We start from the raw sequence: 19074 nt of genomic DNA on the forward strand, positions 1-19074 counted from the left end.
GAACAGAAAGTCAGATCTCTCGGAGAGTGACTGATGAATTAGTTGTTGGGTTTGCTGGGCAGCCTGGATTTATAACGACACGATTCTAACATAATTTATTGGATCTATAAACAGACAGATCCAATGTTTTTACTTAGATTACATCTTGTCACACTTGCCTATCGTGCCCCTGACAGCACTGTTATAACTTAATTTTATTATTCAGATAAGTTGGTGTTTTCGGTTTTCTTTTTTTATCTTTTTTTCTAGAAAATCGCTTACATTTTTAGCTATAAATTAATCAAAATCCCTTTTTAGCATATAATGTTTGACTCCTGTCCCTTCCCTCTTCTAACTCTCTCTCTTCCTTCATATTCAAGGAGTTCTAAAGGGAGAGGGGGAAAGGGAGAAGGTTGGCAGGGGGAACATGAATGAAGGATAATTCCAGATATGTAAATATCAGCCTACCTTTCTCTCTTACCCGCTTCTTTCTCCCAATATTTCAAGTATAATCATAGAATGTCAGTGTTGGAAAAAAAATCAGTCAATAATCATTTATTAAGTGCCTACTATACACTAGGTACTATATTAAGTACTAGGGATAAGAAGACAAAAAATGAAAACAATCTCTACACTAAAGGGGTTTACATTCAAACTGGAAGGAGCCCTATGGTCCATTTAGTCCAATATTCTCCTTTTAGATGTGGAAACTGAGGCCCAGAGAGAAGACACTTGGTCAAGATCACACAGAAACTAGAACCCAGGACTCCTGAACCACAGAGCCAGGATCTTTATGCACATCATATTACAAAGTAAGTTCCACTTAGGAGAGGCAGCCCAAGGGAATTTATTTTTATGGAGGGGACAATGGAACTGGGTCCTTAAAGGCTGATCTTAGAGAATCATTACTTTAGAGTAGGAAAGGATCCCAGAGGCCATCTAGCCTGGCCCTTTCATTTTTTCAGATGAGAAAACTGAGTCCCAGAGAGTTTAATTGATTTCCCCAAGGTCACAGAGATGATGAGCACCAGAGCCAGGATCTGAGCTGAAGCCAGTTAAGCTGAGTTGATCAGTGAAAAATGATGTGACATTTGTCTTCCATCCACGTTCTCTATAAGCTCCTTCCTCCTTCCTGGCACCCCTTCCTTCAGGCCTCCAATTGTTTTCTCATGGGGATTTCTCTCAACTGATTGTCATGTTGAAAAACAATTCCTAGTAAGCAGTTAGTTGATAGTAGCTAATAACTCAGTCCAAAGCCCCAAGGTTGGTTCTGTGGTTGGGAGGAGGTACCTTCTAGGAAAGTTTATCTTTGGAGATACTCTAATATTGGAATTCTAGGCATACATGGGGATGCGTTTCTGTTAGGGAGGCACTCACATCCCAGCACATGGATGACCTACTCTAAGGCCAATCCCAGTGAAGAAAATGACTCAAATGTGACCACAGCCACTAGCTTAATGCCTGCTTCACCATTAAGCATTATTCTACATCCACAGATTGACACCTAAGCCAGTCCAGGCAACTCTGATTGCTGACCTGATTCATTAGGGATTTCTTTCCCATCTCTTTACCTTTGTTCACATTATTATCTATGCCTGGAACATGCACTCACCCTCCCCAAATCTGTCTTAATAAAATCCTACACATTTAACTGAAAGAAAACTGGACAGAAAATGAACATTTATTGATCAGGAAATGGCTAGACCAATTGTGATATACAGATAATGGAATATTTACTGTATGTTACAAAACAATGGATATCAGGCATTCAGAGAAGAATAGGAAAAATTTAAAGAATTAATATGGAGTAAAGTAAACAGAACCAGGAAAACATCATTCACTTTAACTACAACAATAGAAATTAAAGGAATATTTTTGTCAAGTCAAAAGCTATGTAATTGTAATGATGGGGTATGTGGGGTGTTCAGGAGGACTGGCACCTCTAGTGTGAAGGCTTGCCAAGCCCTTTTCAGGGCTGCCCATCCACTTTTGGTGTCCATCTCATTCACCCAACTCTCACCTGTGACTCCAAGAAGCTGTAGCATGTGCAGCAACCACACCCCAGTAAACTATCTCCACAGATGAGCTAAACCATGTTGAGGGTAAATGACAGGCCTCAAACCTCTCAGTGAAATACTGGGATGTCTACTCCTGGTATATGAATTCTTCCCCTTGGAGGAATGAGTGGATGAGAACAATTTGTTCCACTGGCCATGAAAGATGGCTAAAGCAGGTGCTGCGAAGTACTTAGAGCTTGGTCAGACATTCAAGACACCAAGGTCGTCCACTGCATCCTGGGTCATTGCCAGTAGCCTTGACTCTTGTCTTCCCATTGGACTTCAATGATTCTGAAAGAGAAGTGAGGCTGATGACTTTGTGCAGCTCTGCCTCACTTAAGTCCAGTTCATGCATGAGTGAAGACACCCCAGGATGTCACTGATCCTCTTTGAAAACAAAGGATGAACAACAGCAGTTGTTATATAGCGGGCCTCAAATAAAAGAGGAAATGCACTTTCCCCATTCACTGGAGAGTTGGGGATAATGGGTGTAACATGGTGCACACTCTCTCACATGTAGTTATTGTATCAATTGGTTTTGCTTTTTTTTTCTAGGCTATTTGGGAAGGATCACTGGGTGACCATGAAGAGGATGGGGGAGGAGGGGTATGGAGAAGACTCTTCAAAATGACTGGGATAGTAAAAAAAATAAAATTTAAAAAAGGAAACTAAAGGGGCGGCTAGGTGGCTCAGTGAATAGAGCATGGACCCTGGAGTAAGGAGGACCTGAGTTCAAATCTGGCCTCAGACACTTAACACTTACTAGCCGTGTGACCTTGGGAAAGTCACTTAACCACAATTGCCCTGCCTTATCCCTCCAAAAAAAAAAAGGAAACTAAAAAACGAACAAACAAAAAACTATTTATCCTTGAGGACTCAGTTCAAATGTCACTGCCTCAGTGAAATCTTTTCAGGTCCCCCAAACAAAAATTAACTTTCTTTTCTTTCTTCAAATTTACATGTACATTTTATTCTGTCTCATGTTCTAATTATATTCAGTTTTGCATTATAATTACCATACAGTTCTGCATGCTTGCATGATGTGTCCTATCTTCTATATAAGACACTGAGTGGCATGAAGTCTATGTCTTAAGTAACTTTATAATTTCCACCCCCACCCCCAAAGCTTAGCACAGTATTTTGCACATTATGGACATGTTAATGGTTATTGAATGGATAGGTTAAAAAATATGAAAAGATGGTTGTGCATCACAGGGACAAATCCAACTGTGAGTTAGAGGACTATTAATGGAAGGACATTATTATATCTTTATTATTATAGTAACAATGGTAACAACATTATTATTATCCTTGTTGTTGCTATATTATTCTTATCCTTATCCAGATGCTAGTGAGTCCCACAGAGCTATCTAGAAAGATGACTCTGGGGGCTAGGCTGACACTGGAGGCTATATCTGGGGACCAGATCCTTTCCACCATTTAAGCTCCTTCAGAAATAACAAGTAGAATTCTATACAAATGGCACCTCTGACTTAAAGTCAAAATATGAACCCCTGGGGCAGCCAGGTGGTGCAGTGAGTAAGAGCACCAGCCCCAGAGTCGGGATGACCTAGGATCGACTCTGGGCTCAGACACTTAGCACCCACCCAGAAACACCTGGCCATGTAACCTTGAGCAAGTCACTTAACCCCAATTGCTTATTAATATATGTGCCCAGAAGAGATCAAGACAATTCCTGTAAAGGCTAGGGTGAGTGTTTGCCAGATTTTTAAGGAGATTTGAATTCTGAAGCAGAAGGATGTTAGTAGCACCTGGAGGTATCTGCATTGGCTCTAAGACTAGTTCACGACCTCTAAGACCTAGAAGCTTCCCTCAAAGTCATTTTTAAACTTCTCTACACCTTGCAAGAAAAACCAAGTGCCCAAAGTGACTTAGTTTGACTGATGGGTTTAGAACAGGCTTGAACTTTGCCCTTTCCATTGGGATTCTCTCAGTTAAGCAAGGCATAGATTCATAGGATGTTAGGACTGAAGCAACCTCAAAGCATAGGGATGTAGGACACCAGAGCTTGAAGGAACCTTAGAGCGTAGGAGAGAAGACCTTAGAATGCCAGAGGGGAAAGGGACATCAGAACATAGAATGGCAGAGTTAAATGGAAACGTCCCCCTAGGACCTGGTGTGTCACAGATATGAAGATCATCAAGTAAAGAAGACCGTGAAGATCGTCAAGTAAAGTCCAGCCTGCACATGTTACAAAGGAAGAGTGATATGTGAGTGATAGACTTGCCCAAAGTCAAACAGTTAAGTCATGGCAGAGCCAGCACCAGAACCCATGTCTCTTGAATCCCAGTTCAGGTCTACTACCACTTAACCACACAATACCCCCGCTCTTTGAGCCTTGAAAGCCTAGGATTTGCAGTTGGCAGAGACTTTTTAAAGATCATCTAGCCAACCCCTTTATTTTATGTAGAAGGAAATTAGAACCTAGAAAAATTGTTTTTATTGTTCAGTTATTCGGTACTATCCAATTCTTTGTGACCCTGTGGACCGTAGCACACCAATGCTGTCCATGGGGTTTTCTTGGCAAAGATGCTGGGATCGTTTGCCATTTCCTTCTCCAGATCATTTTACAGATGAGGAAACTGAGGCAAAATGGGGTAAAGTGACTTGCTCAGGGTCACAAGGCAGTAAGTGTGTGAGGGCAAATTTGAACTTAGGTCTTCCTTACTCTAGGCCCAGAACTCTAGCTATCTACTGAAACATGTAGCTGTCTCCAGATTATATTAATTACCTCCAAGTCCCACAAGTAGTAATCAGGACTTGAACCCAGGTCTTCTGATTTAAAATCCATACTTTCTCCATTACACCATAACCCCTGTATTGTTCGTGTATTTTTGCTTAATGGGAAGATCTTTCCCATCCATTGATAGTCCCTTGTGACCTGCTTGAGTCACATGGAAGCCTGAGTCACAGGAGTCTGTGATGGGAGGAACTTGCTGAATGGGTGGAGCAGGAAGGGTGGAGCAGAGCTCAGAGTGACTTGGTCAGAACAGTTAGAGCAGGGAGAGAGAGGAAGCAGGCAGCAAGCTGTGAATGTTTGTTTGTGGGAAGGCCCTAGCAAGGGGAAGACTTGGGGATGGCTATGCCCCCTTCATTGTTATTGTGTATAGATTTCTTTGTTGCTAGGATGGATTCGGTTTTCTGGTGTTGGAGTTCAACTCTCTGGTGTTTGAATAAATGTTTTGGTTCTGTCTTCCATGTGGAGAGTCTGTTATATTTTTCCGTTCAGAATTACAACAGCATATTCATAGCCACCATAGGGGCTGTGAATATCGTGTTGGTGCTACAACCCCTTACATGTGTCTAGATATTTTTCAGTTTATAAAGTGCATTCATTTTGATGAGCAATATCAGAGAGTAGAAAGAACAGGAAACCTAAGTTTGTATCTCAGTCAAAATGCTTATTTTGTGTGAGACCATAGATCAGCTAGCGTCTCTGGGACTCAGTTTCCTCATCTGTAAAATGAGAACAATGACAATGATAATAATAATCATATGACCCATTTCACATTCTTTCCATGCCCATATGCAGAGATGGGTAAACAGAGTGGATATTATAATCTTCATTGTACAAATGAAGATATTGAGGCCCAGAGAAATTAAGTAGTTTACTCAAGGTCATATGCCAAACTAGTGGAGGATCCAGGTTTCAACCAAGGTCTCCTGAATGCCATTCCCCAAGGCTCCTCTCCCTCCAGTCAAGTGACAGAATGCTGATGAAATGTCAACTTTAGATGGCCTGGCAGCCAAAGACAGCTGGATCCAATCTTCCATTTTAGTTTCCTGATATTTGTTCCACTGATTTCCAAATAATTCATTAGTCTATGGCCATCACACTGGATTTAGAATCAGAGGACACAGGTCTGGAATCTGGACCTATTATTTACTAGCTGTGAGACTTTGGGCAAAACATGTAACTCTCTGGACCTCATTTTCCTTATTGGCAAAAATAAGAAGAGAGGACAAGATCAGCTCTAGGGCTCCTTCCAGCTTCAAACCCTGTATTCCTACTTATGAGTGAAGAATCCAGTCAATTGAATAACATCTTTGTCTCTGCCAGAGGTTTTTAACCCATTCTGTTCCATGGATCTCCTTGGCGGTCTGGTTGGCGAAGCCTGTGAACTCCTCAGAATAAGATCTGTGGTATGTTTAAATTCATAATTGAAGGAAATGCTAAATTCCAGTTAGAGGTTAGTGAAAATAAATTTTTTTTTAACTTCTACATTCACATACCCCTTGAAATCTATCCATGGAGCCCTTGAGGGGATCTGTGAACTCCTATATTTTTTTTAATTGATTAATTACATTTTAGTTTTCAGCATTCACTTCCATAAGATTTTGTGTTCTAAATTTTCTCCCCCTCCCCAAGACAGCATGCAATCTGACATAGGCTCTACATATACATCATATTAAACATATTTTCACATTAGTTGTATTGTAAAAAAGAATAAGAACCAACATGAGGAACCATGAGAAATAAGAAACAAAAAGAGAGAGAGAGCAAATCGTCTGCTTCCATCTGCATTCAGGCTCCACAGTGCTTTTTCTGGATGTGGACGGCATTTTCCATTATGAGTCTTTTGGCATTGTATTAGATTCACATCATTACTGAGAAGAGCTAAGTCTATCAAAGTTAGGCATCACACAATGCAGCTATTATTGTGTACAATGTTCTCCTGGTTCTGCTCACTTCACTCAGCCTCAGTTCATGTAAGTCTTTCCAGGTTTTTCTGAAGTCCACCTGCTCATCATTTCTTATGGAACAATAGTATTCCATCATATTCATATACCACAGTTTGTTTAGCCGTTCCCCAATTGATGGGCATCCACTCAATTTCCAGTTCTTGGTTACCACAAAAAAGAGCTGCTATAAATACTTTTGTATATGTGGATCCTTTTCTCATTTTTATGATCTCTTTGGGATATAGACCTGGAAGTAGTATTCTGGGTCAAAGGTATGCACAGTTTTATAGCCATTTGGGCATAGTTCCAAATTGCTCTCCAGAATGGTTGGATCAGTTCACAACTTGTGGACTCCTAGTTAAGAACCTACTGGGTCCACACCATAGCAGAGAACCATTATTTTTTCTTCTCACTGAATAGACTCTCCTACTAAAGCCCTGAGCCCCAGTGTTTCATCATGACCCCTGGATTGTCAAAAGTTATGTCAGGGAAATGTGAGCCATGGCAGGTCCTACTAGTTGGAAAGACTTTGCATACTGAAGTGGTGACAGATTATATGTCTATAGACAAAGAAGCAGCCTCGGTAAGTTTGGAGAGGTTCAAGATCGAGGAGACTGGCTCCCAGAGAATTTTTCTAGCTATAAAAATTAATGGGAACTGTCAACTATACAGAATGATTGTTTGGGGTGACTGACACAATGCATATGGTATCTTAGATCCTTGAAGTCTTGAAATATTCAGAACTGACAGGTTATGATGGTATTATGCAGACCAAATTAAAATTTGGGTGGCTTCTATCTAGGTAAGAAAGACCCAGGCTCACTTGGGGGCTGAGAAAGGGCCCACCTGAACTCATTGTCATTTAATCATTCTTTCATCCTTTGGCCCACAGCCTCCTCATACCCTGTGCAGCCTGCTCTGGAAAGACCCTCTGAGAGATGAATCCAGCTGCGCAGACCCATCTCCATTTCATCCTGAAAATGTTAACATGATGGGAAGTGGGTGGCCCTGTCATCAGAATAGGACTCAAGGGCACTTTTATGAAATGTTTTGTTTTTAATGAGAAATCCAGATGGCCGACCAGATCATCCACTGTCCCATAGAACCCTGGAGGAAGAATTGGGAGTTTTGAGAAGGGAGGTCCCTGCCTCAGGGCTGGAATGTAACTACAAGTAGACTCTAGAGCATGAGATAGTGTAGTTATAGGGTGGATAGAGGTTACAAGGACATTAACAGCTAGGACATTCTGATGGAAGGATAAAGGAGGGGGGAGGAGAGGCATATACTTTCAACCAGGGCATTAGGTGCAGAGAAAAGTACAGTCAGGAGTCCTAGATTTGAATGTGAGTTTTTATTATCTGGGTGACCTTGACCAAGGCACTGAATCTCACTGAGCCTCTGTTTCTTCATCTCTAGAATGGGTGTAGTAATACCTACAGTAGCTACCTCACAGGACTGTTACGACAAAAGTGCTTTGTAAACTTGAAGGTGCCATACAAATGCATGTTATTGGAAATTCTGTGACTATAGGTGAAATATGAGAAAAGACAATCATGATCACTGGATCTTCTGCAATGGTTTAAAATTGTCCCCTTGCCTTTTGCTAATTGAAGACAAATAAGAGCCCCTCTCCCTTTGCAAAGGACTATCTAGGCCAGGGGTGGCCTAGATATGGTCTGAAGGCCACATGTGGTCCTCTAGGTCCTCAAGTGTGATCCTTTGACTGAGGCCAAGTTTTACAGAACAAATTATTTTATTAAGAGGATTTGTTCTGTGAAGTTTGGATTCAATCAAAGGGTCAGACTTGAGAACCTAAAGGGCCACATGTGGGCTGCACATGCCCACCCTTGATCCAGGCAATAGTTAAACCAAGAGAAAAAGAATAAATCTCCCTAATACTGACTCTCACTTGCTCTCCATTGCAATTTTCCCTTTCTGCATGCAGGCCAGAGTTCCATTAGACATTAAACCTCACCAAGATGGGCATTAGCAAGCAGATACTTTCTATCTAGGTAAGAGAGAATTGCACTAATTTGATTCTCAGTCTCTTCATCTCCTGGACAGTCTACAATGCATGGCATTTCACTGTCAGAAAACTCCTAGAGACCTCTGACAATACTCATAAACACCTGAGTTATTCCGTGTCTAAAAGCACAGGCACAACCCCGACTTATTCAACTATAGAGTTTATTTATAGCATAGAAAGCACCGGTAGAATCCCCTTTCATTCACTCACAGCAAAGAATAAGAGGACACATGTGTTTTCCTCTTCCTTTGACCTTTGGAACCAAGAGTTGTTCTCATTCTGGGAAATTAAATCATACATGTAAGCAGATCCTGGGACCTGGGCCTCCAGAGCTCCAGGCCCATTCAGAAAGACCCAAAGCTATTACAGTTTTTGGAGTCTATACAGAAGGGGACCAAGGAAGGGCTGGAACCTTTTATAAATGCACCGGTCCAAGGAAAGCTGACTCCAGGTAGCTCTGAATACACCAGGAAGTAATAATTTAGAGCCCACAACACTCCCAAGTACTGCCCAAACCAGAGGAAAATTAACTTGGGAGATATTTAACAAAATAAATAAAAATACAATAAAACATAGGTAAAGTTAATGTTGTTTTCTAAAACAGTATGTAGCTTTCATATTATTTATGGTACAATTTAGTGCCCGTTTCTATTTGAGCCTGACATCATTGGTTCAAATATAAGCACAGTGACTGGTAGAATTCCTTTGGTGCCGGGAACTGCCCCCCATGGACTCATCAGTCTTCTAGCTATTTGTGTCTATGGTCCCCTATTTTTGCCTCTTTCTCTGGAAGAAGAGACCTACTTTGACCAGAGGGTACCAGTGCCCTATGGTCAATTAGTTAAAAACCCTTTGACTATTCAATGTGTTTCTTGGAAACCCAACAGTCTGTGGGCCTGACCCTGGTAGGAGATGCTTGGGTTGTTGTTACGCCTCTATCCATAGAATGGGACCCACCATGGGAAGAGCACTAGATTTAGAGTCAAAAAACCTAGGTTTAAATATCAGCTTTGCAAACTTGCCATCTTTGTGACCTTGGGGAAGTCAGTTTTCTTCTCTATGAGCCTTAATTCCCTTCTAACTCAAAGTCTCAAGGCTATTTTTCCAGCAAGTAATTCCTTTAGGTATTGATTGATTGTTTGTTGTTGTTGTTTTTTTAACAATCACAAATAATTTATTTTTGAGAATCATTTAACATGAAATTATACAAATAAAAATTTGTATAAACACAAATCCACATTTGTCATAACACAGATGGCAAAGCAAAAACAAGAAAACTAAATCGGCAGCTATATGCAATTGGACACAGTTGTGTCACATACGCTAAAAGTCTTTTACAAAATAGCCGTCTCAGATCCGTGGAAAACCACTCTCCATTCAATGTCGTCATCCTGCAAGATAGGCTGCTGTAGCATCCGCACCTGTTTTCTCCACGTCCTCCTGGTAATTGTTTTGGTGATTACCAGCCCCTCGGGATGCTTTGCGGACCACTGTAGTTTGCACATCCTTTCCATATCCATAGTTTCCATAGTTATACCCAGTATAATCATATCCGCCATCGCCACTATAGTTTTGATCACTACCATAAGCACTATTGTAATTACCATGCCCTTGATCATAACAGTTATTAAATCCTTGGTTCCAGTTTTGGCCCTGACCTCGGCCACGACCCCGAGTCCCAGCTCGGCCGCCAGCTGCGGCGCCCTTCCTTCCTTTCTGCTGTTGCTGCCTGTATACCTCTTTGGGGTGGGCAACTTTGCTTTCACACTTCCCGAAATCAATCTGATGGTATCTGTTTTCTAATCATTTCTGTACTGGCTCTTCATCTGTGAGCGTGATAAAACAAAACCCTCTTCTTTCGTTTGTTTTTGTGTCCATGGGAAGGTGGATGTTCTCAATCTCTCCGAACGTCCCAAAGTGCCCCTTGATCTGCTCCTCCGCCGTGTCCGGGCTCAGGCCGCCGGCGAACACCTTCTGGGGCGGCTCCTTGGCCCGCGTCGGGTCTATCAGCCTGCGGTCCCCTTTGTGCCCCTGGAGCTCCAGAACCTTGTCCATGCCGGCCGCGTCTTTGAAGAGCCCGAAGCCAAAGCCCCGCGATCGGCCTGTGACGGGGTCGATCTTGATCGTGCAGTGAGCCACCTGCCCGCGGGACAGGTCTTTCTTGTCGTGTCCCAGCTCACCGTCTGATAAACATCTTACCGTGCCGTAGAGCTAGGTATTGTTTATTCTACAAATAGCTAGACCTCAAAGGCACGACGTCATGAATTAGCATCAGAGTCATAGATTCAGAGCCTGAAGTGACCTTAAAGGTCATCCATCCTAATTCCCTGATATTTTGTTCACGGTGGGAGATGGAGACAAGCTGGTCCTGGACAACTGATTGCTATCCTCCCAAAGCCCAGCTGATGAGATCACAGAACGGGACAGATAACAGAGATGTTAACATGTTAAATGAAGTGCAAAGATGAGTCTATGCTCTGTTAGCAAGTGTGAAATAATTCCCTGAAGCAATAGGGAGGGTAGCTCGCTTTTGGCTAACTAAAAGAGGCCATGCGTCTGGTGGCCTTAAAAAAAAACTAAACTTTCTACCGCTGGAGATAGTCAGGTACTTAAGCAGCAAGTAGGTCTTTGGGATATGACTTCATTCACTTCTACCAGAAAGCAAAACAAGGAAAAGACAAGTTTTCTTTCCTACTGCAAAAGTATTGGTTCAGTAAGGTGTGTGTGTGTGTGTGTGTGTGTGTGTGTGTGTGTGTGAGAGAGAGAGAGAGAGAGAGAGAGAGATGTTAGAGATGAAGAGGAGGAGGATGAAGACAAGGACAAAGAGTAGAAGAGAGGAGGAGGAAAAGAGGACGAGGGAAGAGGAGGGAGAGAGAGACAAGGATAGAGACAGAGAGTGTGTGTGCGTGTGTCATGGCATGGGACTGCTCCAAGGAATGACACCTGGCAGCAGAGAAGAGAACCCTGGGGGAAAAAATTAGCTCTGGCAGTTGTGACTTGAGATTGAGCCCCAACATACCAAAGACATGAATTTCTCTACATGTTTGCCTCACCACCAGTGTACATTTGGTTGCATCAGTTCTTCCTATTTATGACAAAGATATTTGTGAGAGTGTAGCCCAGTGCCCAGTTTATGGTAGGAATGTGGTATAGTTCCTATTATTATTGTGCCATCTTAGTAAATGCCTTTACTTTCAGCTCATTGCATCTGTGAGCCCCTGTGGGGGCTATAGTCTGAAGAGCATGGACCCATAGACTACCCTTGAAGTTTGGAAGAGTTGGGATAATGGGAACCCAGCCTGTAACCATCTCAGTGCCAAGTTGAGGAGGCAGTCTGACAGAGATACTCCATTTGCTTGAGGAAGCTGAGACCCAGAGAACTGAAAGAATTTTTGCTTAGGGTCACTTCAGGTAATAAATAAAAAAGCAAGGACTCAAGCCCAGGTTTTTCAAGTCCAAATCCTGCCCGCTTTCCCACTGATCTAGGCCTTGAGGAGTAGTAGGTAGAAATCCACTGGTTTTTTTGGTCTTGTTTTGTCTTGCACTCTGGGTGTTTTTGTGGAGGTGAGAAGACTGCTTGGCACCGATCTCCACTGGACAGAGTAATGTGCCAGCATGCTTCCTTCCACAGCAATCCCCTCATTGTTCAGTGCAGATCCTGACATTCTGTCAGGCAGTCCAGCCTCCCCATTTGGCAAGCAAGACACATCCCTGAGTTATTGTCTGCTCCAGTGTGATTAACTGTATGAAGAATGAGATTAAGTGCTATGTAAACAGGAGTCACAGAGGGGTACCTTTCAAATGAAGAAATAGGATGAATTTTACAAGCAAGATCAAGTCCATGCTGGCACAAAATTCCCTGGGCCAATCTAAGAAGGTTTTTTAGAGAATTTCAGGGGTGAGTTTTCTCAGACTAAATGAGTCTGAGCTGGATGTTTCACGGCTGTGTTGTTGCCCCAGAGCTAACCCAATGTCTTCAGCATGGGAAACAGGAATGCATTTGGCAGATGGGTTTCAAAAACTAGTCATCTGAAAACCTGGACATATTTCAAATACTGCAAGTGAGACAGATGTTGGGAGCACATCTGTCAACCTATCCTGATGTTTCCCTGCTTCTTACCCTTGAATTCCAAAGCCCCCGCCTAGGGTCCGTGAAATAGGGTTGCTGCTCTGTGATTTCTCCCCGCCCCCCCAATTACGATCCTGGACTTCTTTTCTGGTCTTTTGGAAAGCTTATATCATAGTTGCGTTGGCAAGGGATTTGGCAACAGAGAGGCTAGCTCTCTCTAGGCTCAGAAAGTGGTATGATGGAGAGAGCACCAGATTTTGGAGCCAGGGGACCTATGTTTAAATACCACCTCTAATGCTTATTTCCTCCATCAACTCAGGCAAGTGACTTACATTTAATTTCTTGGGTCCAAGTTTGAACAAGACTTGATATCTGCCCTCGTGAAGCCCACAGTCCCGCCGAGAAATAAAGGTACCAGCAGTTAGCTCTAATATACTGTTGTTTGGTTGTTTCAGTCATATCCACCTCTTCATGACCCCATTTGGGGTCTTCTTGGCAAAGATACTGGAGTGGTTTGCCATTGCCTTCTCCAGCTCATTCTACAGATGAAGAAACTGAGGCAAATAGGATCATACTGCTAGTAAGTGTCTGTGGTCAAATTTGAACACAGATCTTCCTGACTCCAGACCCAGTGCTCTATCCACTGTACAACCTAGCTATCCTTCTGATATAGCACATTACATAAGTGACTTAGAGTGTCTCAAGAGAAATGCTGTTTAAGGTCTGACAGGCAAGGACATTACCAGCTGTAGAGCATCGAGTGAGGCTTCATGGAGGAGATGGCGTTTGAGTTAGTCCTTTAGGATGGGTAAAGGATTCAGGTCAAAGAGGAAGAAGGAGATTCCAGGCAGAGGAGGCAAGGAGAGCAAAGACAGAATATCACAAAGACACTCTCCCCTCCCCCTGAAAAAACAAAGACAACATTCAGTACTTGAAAATTGACCTTGATGGCACATGGTCGTGACCCACTCGGTGCACGCAGGCAGCTCCCTGGTGCCCAAGGTAACCAGAGCCAGGAGTGTGGTCCCATCTCCTCTCCATGGGAGCTTTCCTCCTGAAGCTTGAGGCTGTAGCCCAGCAAACCATCCACAGGACTCGCCTGGTGCTGCCTCTGCTGTGCTCTGAACTGTACTGCCTCAGACAGACCCTCATGGCTGAGCACCTGGAGGCTGCGCCCCTGAAAGCCCAGCCTGCGGCTGCAGCCAAGGAGGATGCAGGGAACAAGGTGAGGGGAAGCAAGGACTGGGGGCTGAAGAAGTGGGAGGAAGCAGAGCCCCAAGCTAAGAGGCTGAAGAACAGTGGGGAAGAGGAGGAGCACAGCAGAAAACTCCCCAAAAGGAAGATTGTGCTGCTGATGGCCTATTCGGGGAAAGGTTACCATGGGATGCAGTCTGGCTGCATTCCGGAGAACCACGGTGAAGACATGAAGAAAATGTCCTTTCAGAGGTGTGCACGGACAGATAAGGGTGTGTCTGCTGCTGGCCAGATTGTATCCCTGAAGGTATGGCTCATTGACAACATTTTGGAAAAGATTAATAGTCACCTTCCATCTCATATCAGGATCCTAGGTTTGAAGAGGGTCACTGGGAGTTTTAATTCAAAGAACAGATGCGACGCAAGGACCTATTTCTATATGCTGCCAACATCTGCCTTCGCCCACAAGGACCACGATATCCAGGATGAGAGGTACCGCCTGAGCCCGGAGACCCTGGAGAAAGTCAATCAGCTCCTGGCCAGCTACAAAGGGACCCACAACTTTCACAACTTCACCTCTCAGAAGGGCCCCAAGGAGCCGAGTGCCAGACACTACATCATGGAGACGCACTGTGAGGCACCTTTCATGCGGGAAGGCATGGAGTTTGCCGTGATCAAGGTCAAAGGCCAGAGTTTTATGATGCACCAGATCCGGAAGATGATCGGCTTGATGATTGCGGTCATGAAGGGCTACGTGCCTGAGTCTGTGATGGAGCGGAGCTGGGGAGAGGAGAAGGTGGATATCCCCAAAGCGCCGGGGCTCGGGCTTGTCCTGGAGAGGGTCCATTCTGAACAGTACAATCGGCGTTTCGGGAACGATGGGCTGCACGAACCCCTGGACTGGGTGGAAGAGGAAGTGAAGATGACTGTGTTCAAAGAGCAGTATATCTACCCCACCATCATCAAGACGGAGACAGAGGAGCACTCCATGACCAACTGGCTGAACACTCTTCCAAATCACAACTTTGATGCTGGCTCTCTTGAGGCCAAGGCAGATGCCAAGGATTCGAAGGCTACTGGTAGTCTTAAAGGCAGCAATGGAGGTGGGGATGACTGACTGAGAGGACACAAGTCACCGGGCAGCAGAGCTGTGCTGACTACGTTTTTCACCAAGGGGGCCTTTGCAAATCCCTCTGCAACACACATAGAGACACATCTTCGGTTTATTGGCTTGCTTATTGTGACCAGTTGCTGATGATAGAAAGGAGCTGGGAAGATGGAAATCTTTGGATCATGATCCTTGACATAGAGGATGCCAGGGCCAGAAATACTTGAAAATTTTATGCTTAACATAAAGGACTGATTTTATTCTTTTATTGACTTCAGGATCCTAAAGCATGGTAGCCTTCTATGTTTGGATCACAGAATAAATTGCCTCTAGTCTGCTATTAGTCCATTCTTTTAATGTCGCCCAACTTCTAGAACACTGGGAAAGGAAAAATGTGTGTGTGTTTTTTAAAAGAAATGATTTTATTAAATTGCGCTTCTCTACTTGTCAAAAAAAAAAAATTGACCTTGATGTCAGGGAGGGTTTTCCATTTCAAGAAATCAGACTGAACTATGTGAAATGAATAACAACAACAATATTCTTATAGTGCTTTCCCCATTACAGCCTAGGAGGTAGATAGGGCAAATCTTATCACCCCTATTTTACAGGTGGGTATCACAGAAGTACAGCTGGAAGGCACTTACAGATGAGGAAACAGAGACTGAGAGCAGTTAAGGGACTTGCCCAAGGTCACAGAGCTGGTAAGTAATAGAGCCTGGAGGTTCCTCTGACTCCAAATACACCATTCGTTCAGTTGCATTCTCCAGCTACCCCTCCCCCCCCCACCAAGGCCCAAGGAGAACTGACTAACAATCGGTCCAACAATTGAGCCTCATGACTCAAAGTCCAGTAATCTTAATACTGTAGCATTCTGCCTCTGAATTTTACTGATCTTAATGAACAACTGTATATGCCCCAAAATTGTTGTTCATTTCAGTAATAAAAAAGGATCATCCATAAGGCAGTAAGGTTTGCATAGTACTTTATTTTCGTCATCTCAATGGATCCTCACAACATCCCTATGAGGGAGGTGTTATTTTTACCTCCATTTGTGGTGGCTGTTGTTCGTCCTTCATTTTCTTTCTTTTGCTTTTTTTGGAGGGCAATTGGGGTTAAGTGCCTTGCCCAAGGTCACAGGGCTAGTTTTTGTGTTAAGTGTCTGAGGTCAAATTTGAACTCGGGTCCTCCTGACTCCAGGGCCAGTGCTCTATTCATTGTGGCTCCTAGCTGCCACGATCCTTCATTTTCAAAAGGGATCAATGACATCATGGGCAATGTCTTGACTTGTACATAAATTGGATTTAAGTGAGGCAGAGCTGCACAAAGCCTCACTTTCTTTCAGAGTCATCAAAGTGCAGTGGCAAGACAAAAGTCAAGATGACTGGCAATGGTCAGGGATGCAGTAGATGACTGCCTCAGAAGTTCCCATTCAACAGAAGTCTTCAAAGCAAGTTGAACATCCAGTTATTGGGAATTAATAGAAAGGATAGAGGTAGCCAGCTGTCTCAGTGGTTAGAGCACTGGGCCTGGAGTCAGCAAGGCCTGAGTTCAAATCCAATCTCTGACACTTACTATGTGACTCTAGGTAAGTCACTTAACCAATGTCTCAGTTTCCTCATATGTAAATTGGGAAAAAATAACAAAGCCTACCTCCTGGGGGGTTTTGAGAATCAAATGAGATAATATTTGTAAAGTGCTATAGAAATGCTAATTATACTGCATATATATATATGCACATATACTGATAATGATAACCAGTTTATACTGCTGCTACTGATTACAATGATAATAGGTTACTCATGTCCAATGTACAATGAATTCAACTTAGTCAAGGAACATCTCTAAACACCCAAATAACTCTGCCAGGGGCTAGAAATATACAAAGGAAACAGTCCCTCGCCAGAAGGAGCTTATTCACTAATGATTTCCCACCTCTACACATTTGCTCTTGCTGTTTCCTACACTTAGAATGCCCCTCCACTATCTCCACCTGTTGGCTTCCTAAGCATCAAGATCTAACTCAAATGCTGCCTACTCTATGAAGCCTTCCCTTATTTCTCCCAACTGGATATGATAAAAAAAAAAACCACCAGATATGATCAAAGGGACATTTATGATATGATTCCATTTGCCATCCCCCAGTTCAATTCAACAAGCATTTGTTAAACATTGATAACATGGCAGGTCTTGGTTGTGAAAGGTGAGTCGTGGTACAGCTCTTGTCTTCAGGAAGTTTACATTCTACTAGGAGGGCTACAACATATACACCAGTTAAGTCCAATAAAAAGTAGAATGTGTTGGGGGCAAAGGAGAAGTCTAAACAAAGTTGTATTTTAAAACTTTAAAATAGAGATTATTTTCATGGGAGGAAGGAGCACCCAAGTGGAGTCTTGACCAAAGAGAAGTATTTCATCCAGCAAGGATAAAGAAGAATGCTACAGGAATGTGGATATGATGAAAGGGTTGTAAATCTAGGCTCTATGAGAGGAAAACAGGACACATCCTCCTGGAGGGCTGTGGGCCCATGGACTAGAGTCCACTTAAGAGCTACCACCCTTTCCCAAGGCTACTTGTGGATTCAACTGAACTCACACCCAGCCAAATGCCACAGGCAGCACATAAAAGTGAGCAAACACTTATCCAGAAGCCCAAGAATACTAGAAAGGAAGACAAAATGTTATTCCTCCATAAGGGCAAAGCTAGTTTTCTCTCTCTCTCTCTCTCTCTCTCTCTCTCTCTCTCTCTCTCTCTCTTTCCTCTCTCTTCTCTTTCTCTTTCTCAATAGAGATGTCTATACATATAGATAATGTATATATCTACATATTTGTAAATGTATGCATATATGTGTATGTTTATATATAATATATACTCTCTACATAGAATAGACTTACTACACACACAGTATTGTAAAAGTCTTGGTGCAGGTTTTTTTTTCATTTTTCAAATGCTTTATTAACTTCTGATTTACATAATTCATTTCTGCTAGATTTTGAGTTGCAAAATTTCTCCCCGTTTTTCCCCTACTCACCACCCCAAAATAGGAATCCCACAGGATATCCCCTCCTCCGATCTGCTCTCTCCCATATGTTCTCCCATACCACCTTCGACTTTTCCAGTAGGGCATGGTGGATCTCTATGCCCCAATGTCTGTATATCTTATTTCCCAATTACATGCAAAATAGTATTAATAATAGCATATATATATATATGTGTGTGTGTGTGTGTGTGTGTGTGTGTGTGTGTGTGTGTGTGTGTTTTACACATTTGATTTTAAAACTTTGAATTCCAGATTCATTCCCTTCCTCCATTGTCACCCACCTTTGCTGGGAAGATAAACAGTTCAGTATAGGTTGTACATGTGTAGCTAACGCAAAACATTAACATAGTAGATATATTGTAAAAGACTGAATATATTTCCCTCCCTCCTATCCCACCTCCCACTTTTTCTATTCTTTACTTTGATCCCATCCCTTTTCAAAAGTGGGTGCTTCCAACTTCCCTCCCCCCAGCCTGCCCTCCCTTCCATCATCCCCCCTCTCATCCCCTTCCCCACTGCTTTCCTGGAGGGTGAGATACCCTATTTAGTGTGTATTTCATTTCCTCCATGAGCCACATTCAATGAGAATAAGGTTGACCCATTCCCTTTTGCCTTCCTATTCTTCCCCTGCATTGTAACCATTTTCCCTTGCCTCTTCTATATGAGATAGTTTACCCCATTCTGTCTCTCTCCATCTCCTCTCATTATATTCCTCTCTCACCTCTTAATTTCACCTTTTAAGTATCATCCCTTCCTATTAAATTGGTCCTGTGCCCTCTATCTATGTATACCTGTAAACATATATACACACATTCACATATGTATTCATGCGCCCATATACCCTGCGATGTAGATATATATATATATATATATATATATATATATATATATATATATATA

At 42.8% G+C, this 19074-nt stretch overlaps 1 protein-coding gene and 1 pseudogene across 2 annotated transcripts; one reads left to right on the forward strand and one right to left on the reverse strand.

Moving 5' to 3' along the window:
* Positions 1 to 10152: 10152 nt before the first annotated feature.
* On the reverse strand, positions 10153 to 13876 carry LOC138142529 (heterogeneous nuclear ribonucleoprotein D-like pseudogene; annotated as a pseudogene).
* LOC138142484 (pseudouridylate synthase 1 homolog) lies at positions 13798 to 15475 on the forward strand. Of its 2 annotated transcripts, XM_069063499.1 has the most exons (2): positions 13798 to 14945; positions 15133 to 15475. In XM_069063499.1, the coding sequence occupies exons 1-2, from the start codon at positions 13875 to 13877 to the stop codon at positions 15148 to 15150; spliced, it is 1089 nt and encodes a 362-aa protein (XP_068919600.1). In that variant the 5' UTR covers positions 13798 to 13874; the 3' UTR covers positions 15151 to 15475. The 2 variants fall into 2 exon arrangements, with proteins under 2 accessions (XP_068919600.1, XP_068919599.1); XM_069063498.1 differs by having other exon boundaries at positions 13798 to 15475.
* Positions 15476 to 19074: the final 3599 nt, after the last annotated feature.

This window comes from Petaurus breviceps, unplaced genomic scaffold (genome assembly GCF_028583685.1).
Source record: "Petaurus breviceps papuanus isolate PSGF00001 unplaced genomic scaffold, PetGlider_PUasm1.0 90591, whole genome shotgun sequence".
Classification (NCBI taxonomy): domain Eukaryota; kingdom Metazoa; phylum Chordata; class Mammalia; order Diprotodontia; family Petauridae; genus Petaurus; species Petaurus breviceps.

Excerpts from the sequence above, each read along its gene's own strand:
- LOC138142484 (XM_069063498.1), top strand. The coding sequence starts at position 13,875 with ATGGGAGCTTTCCTCCTGAAGCTTGAGGCTGTAGCCCAGCAAACCATC.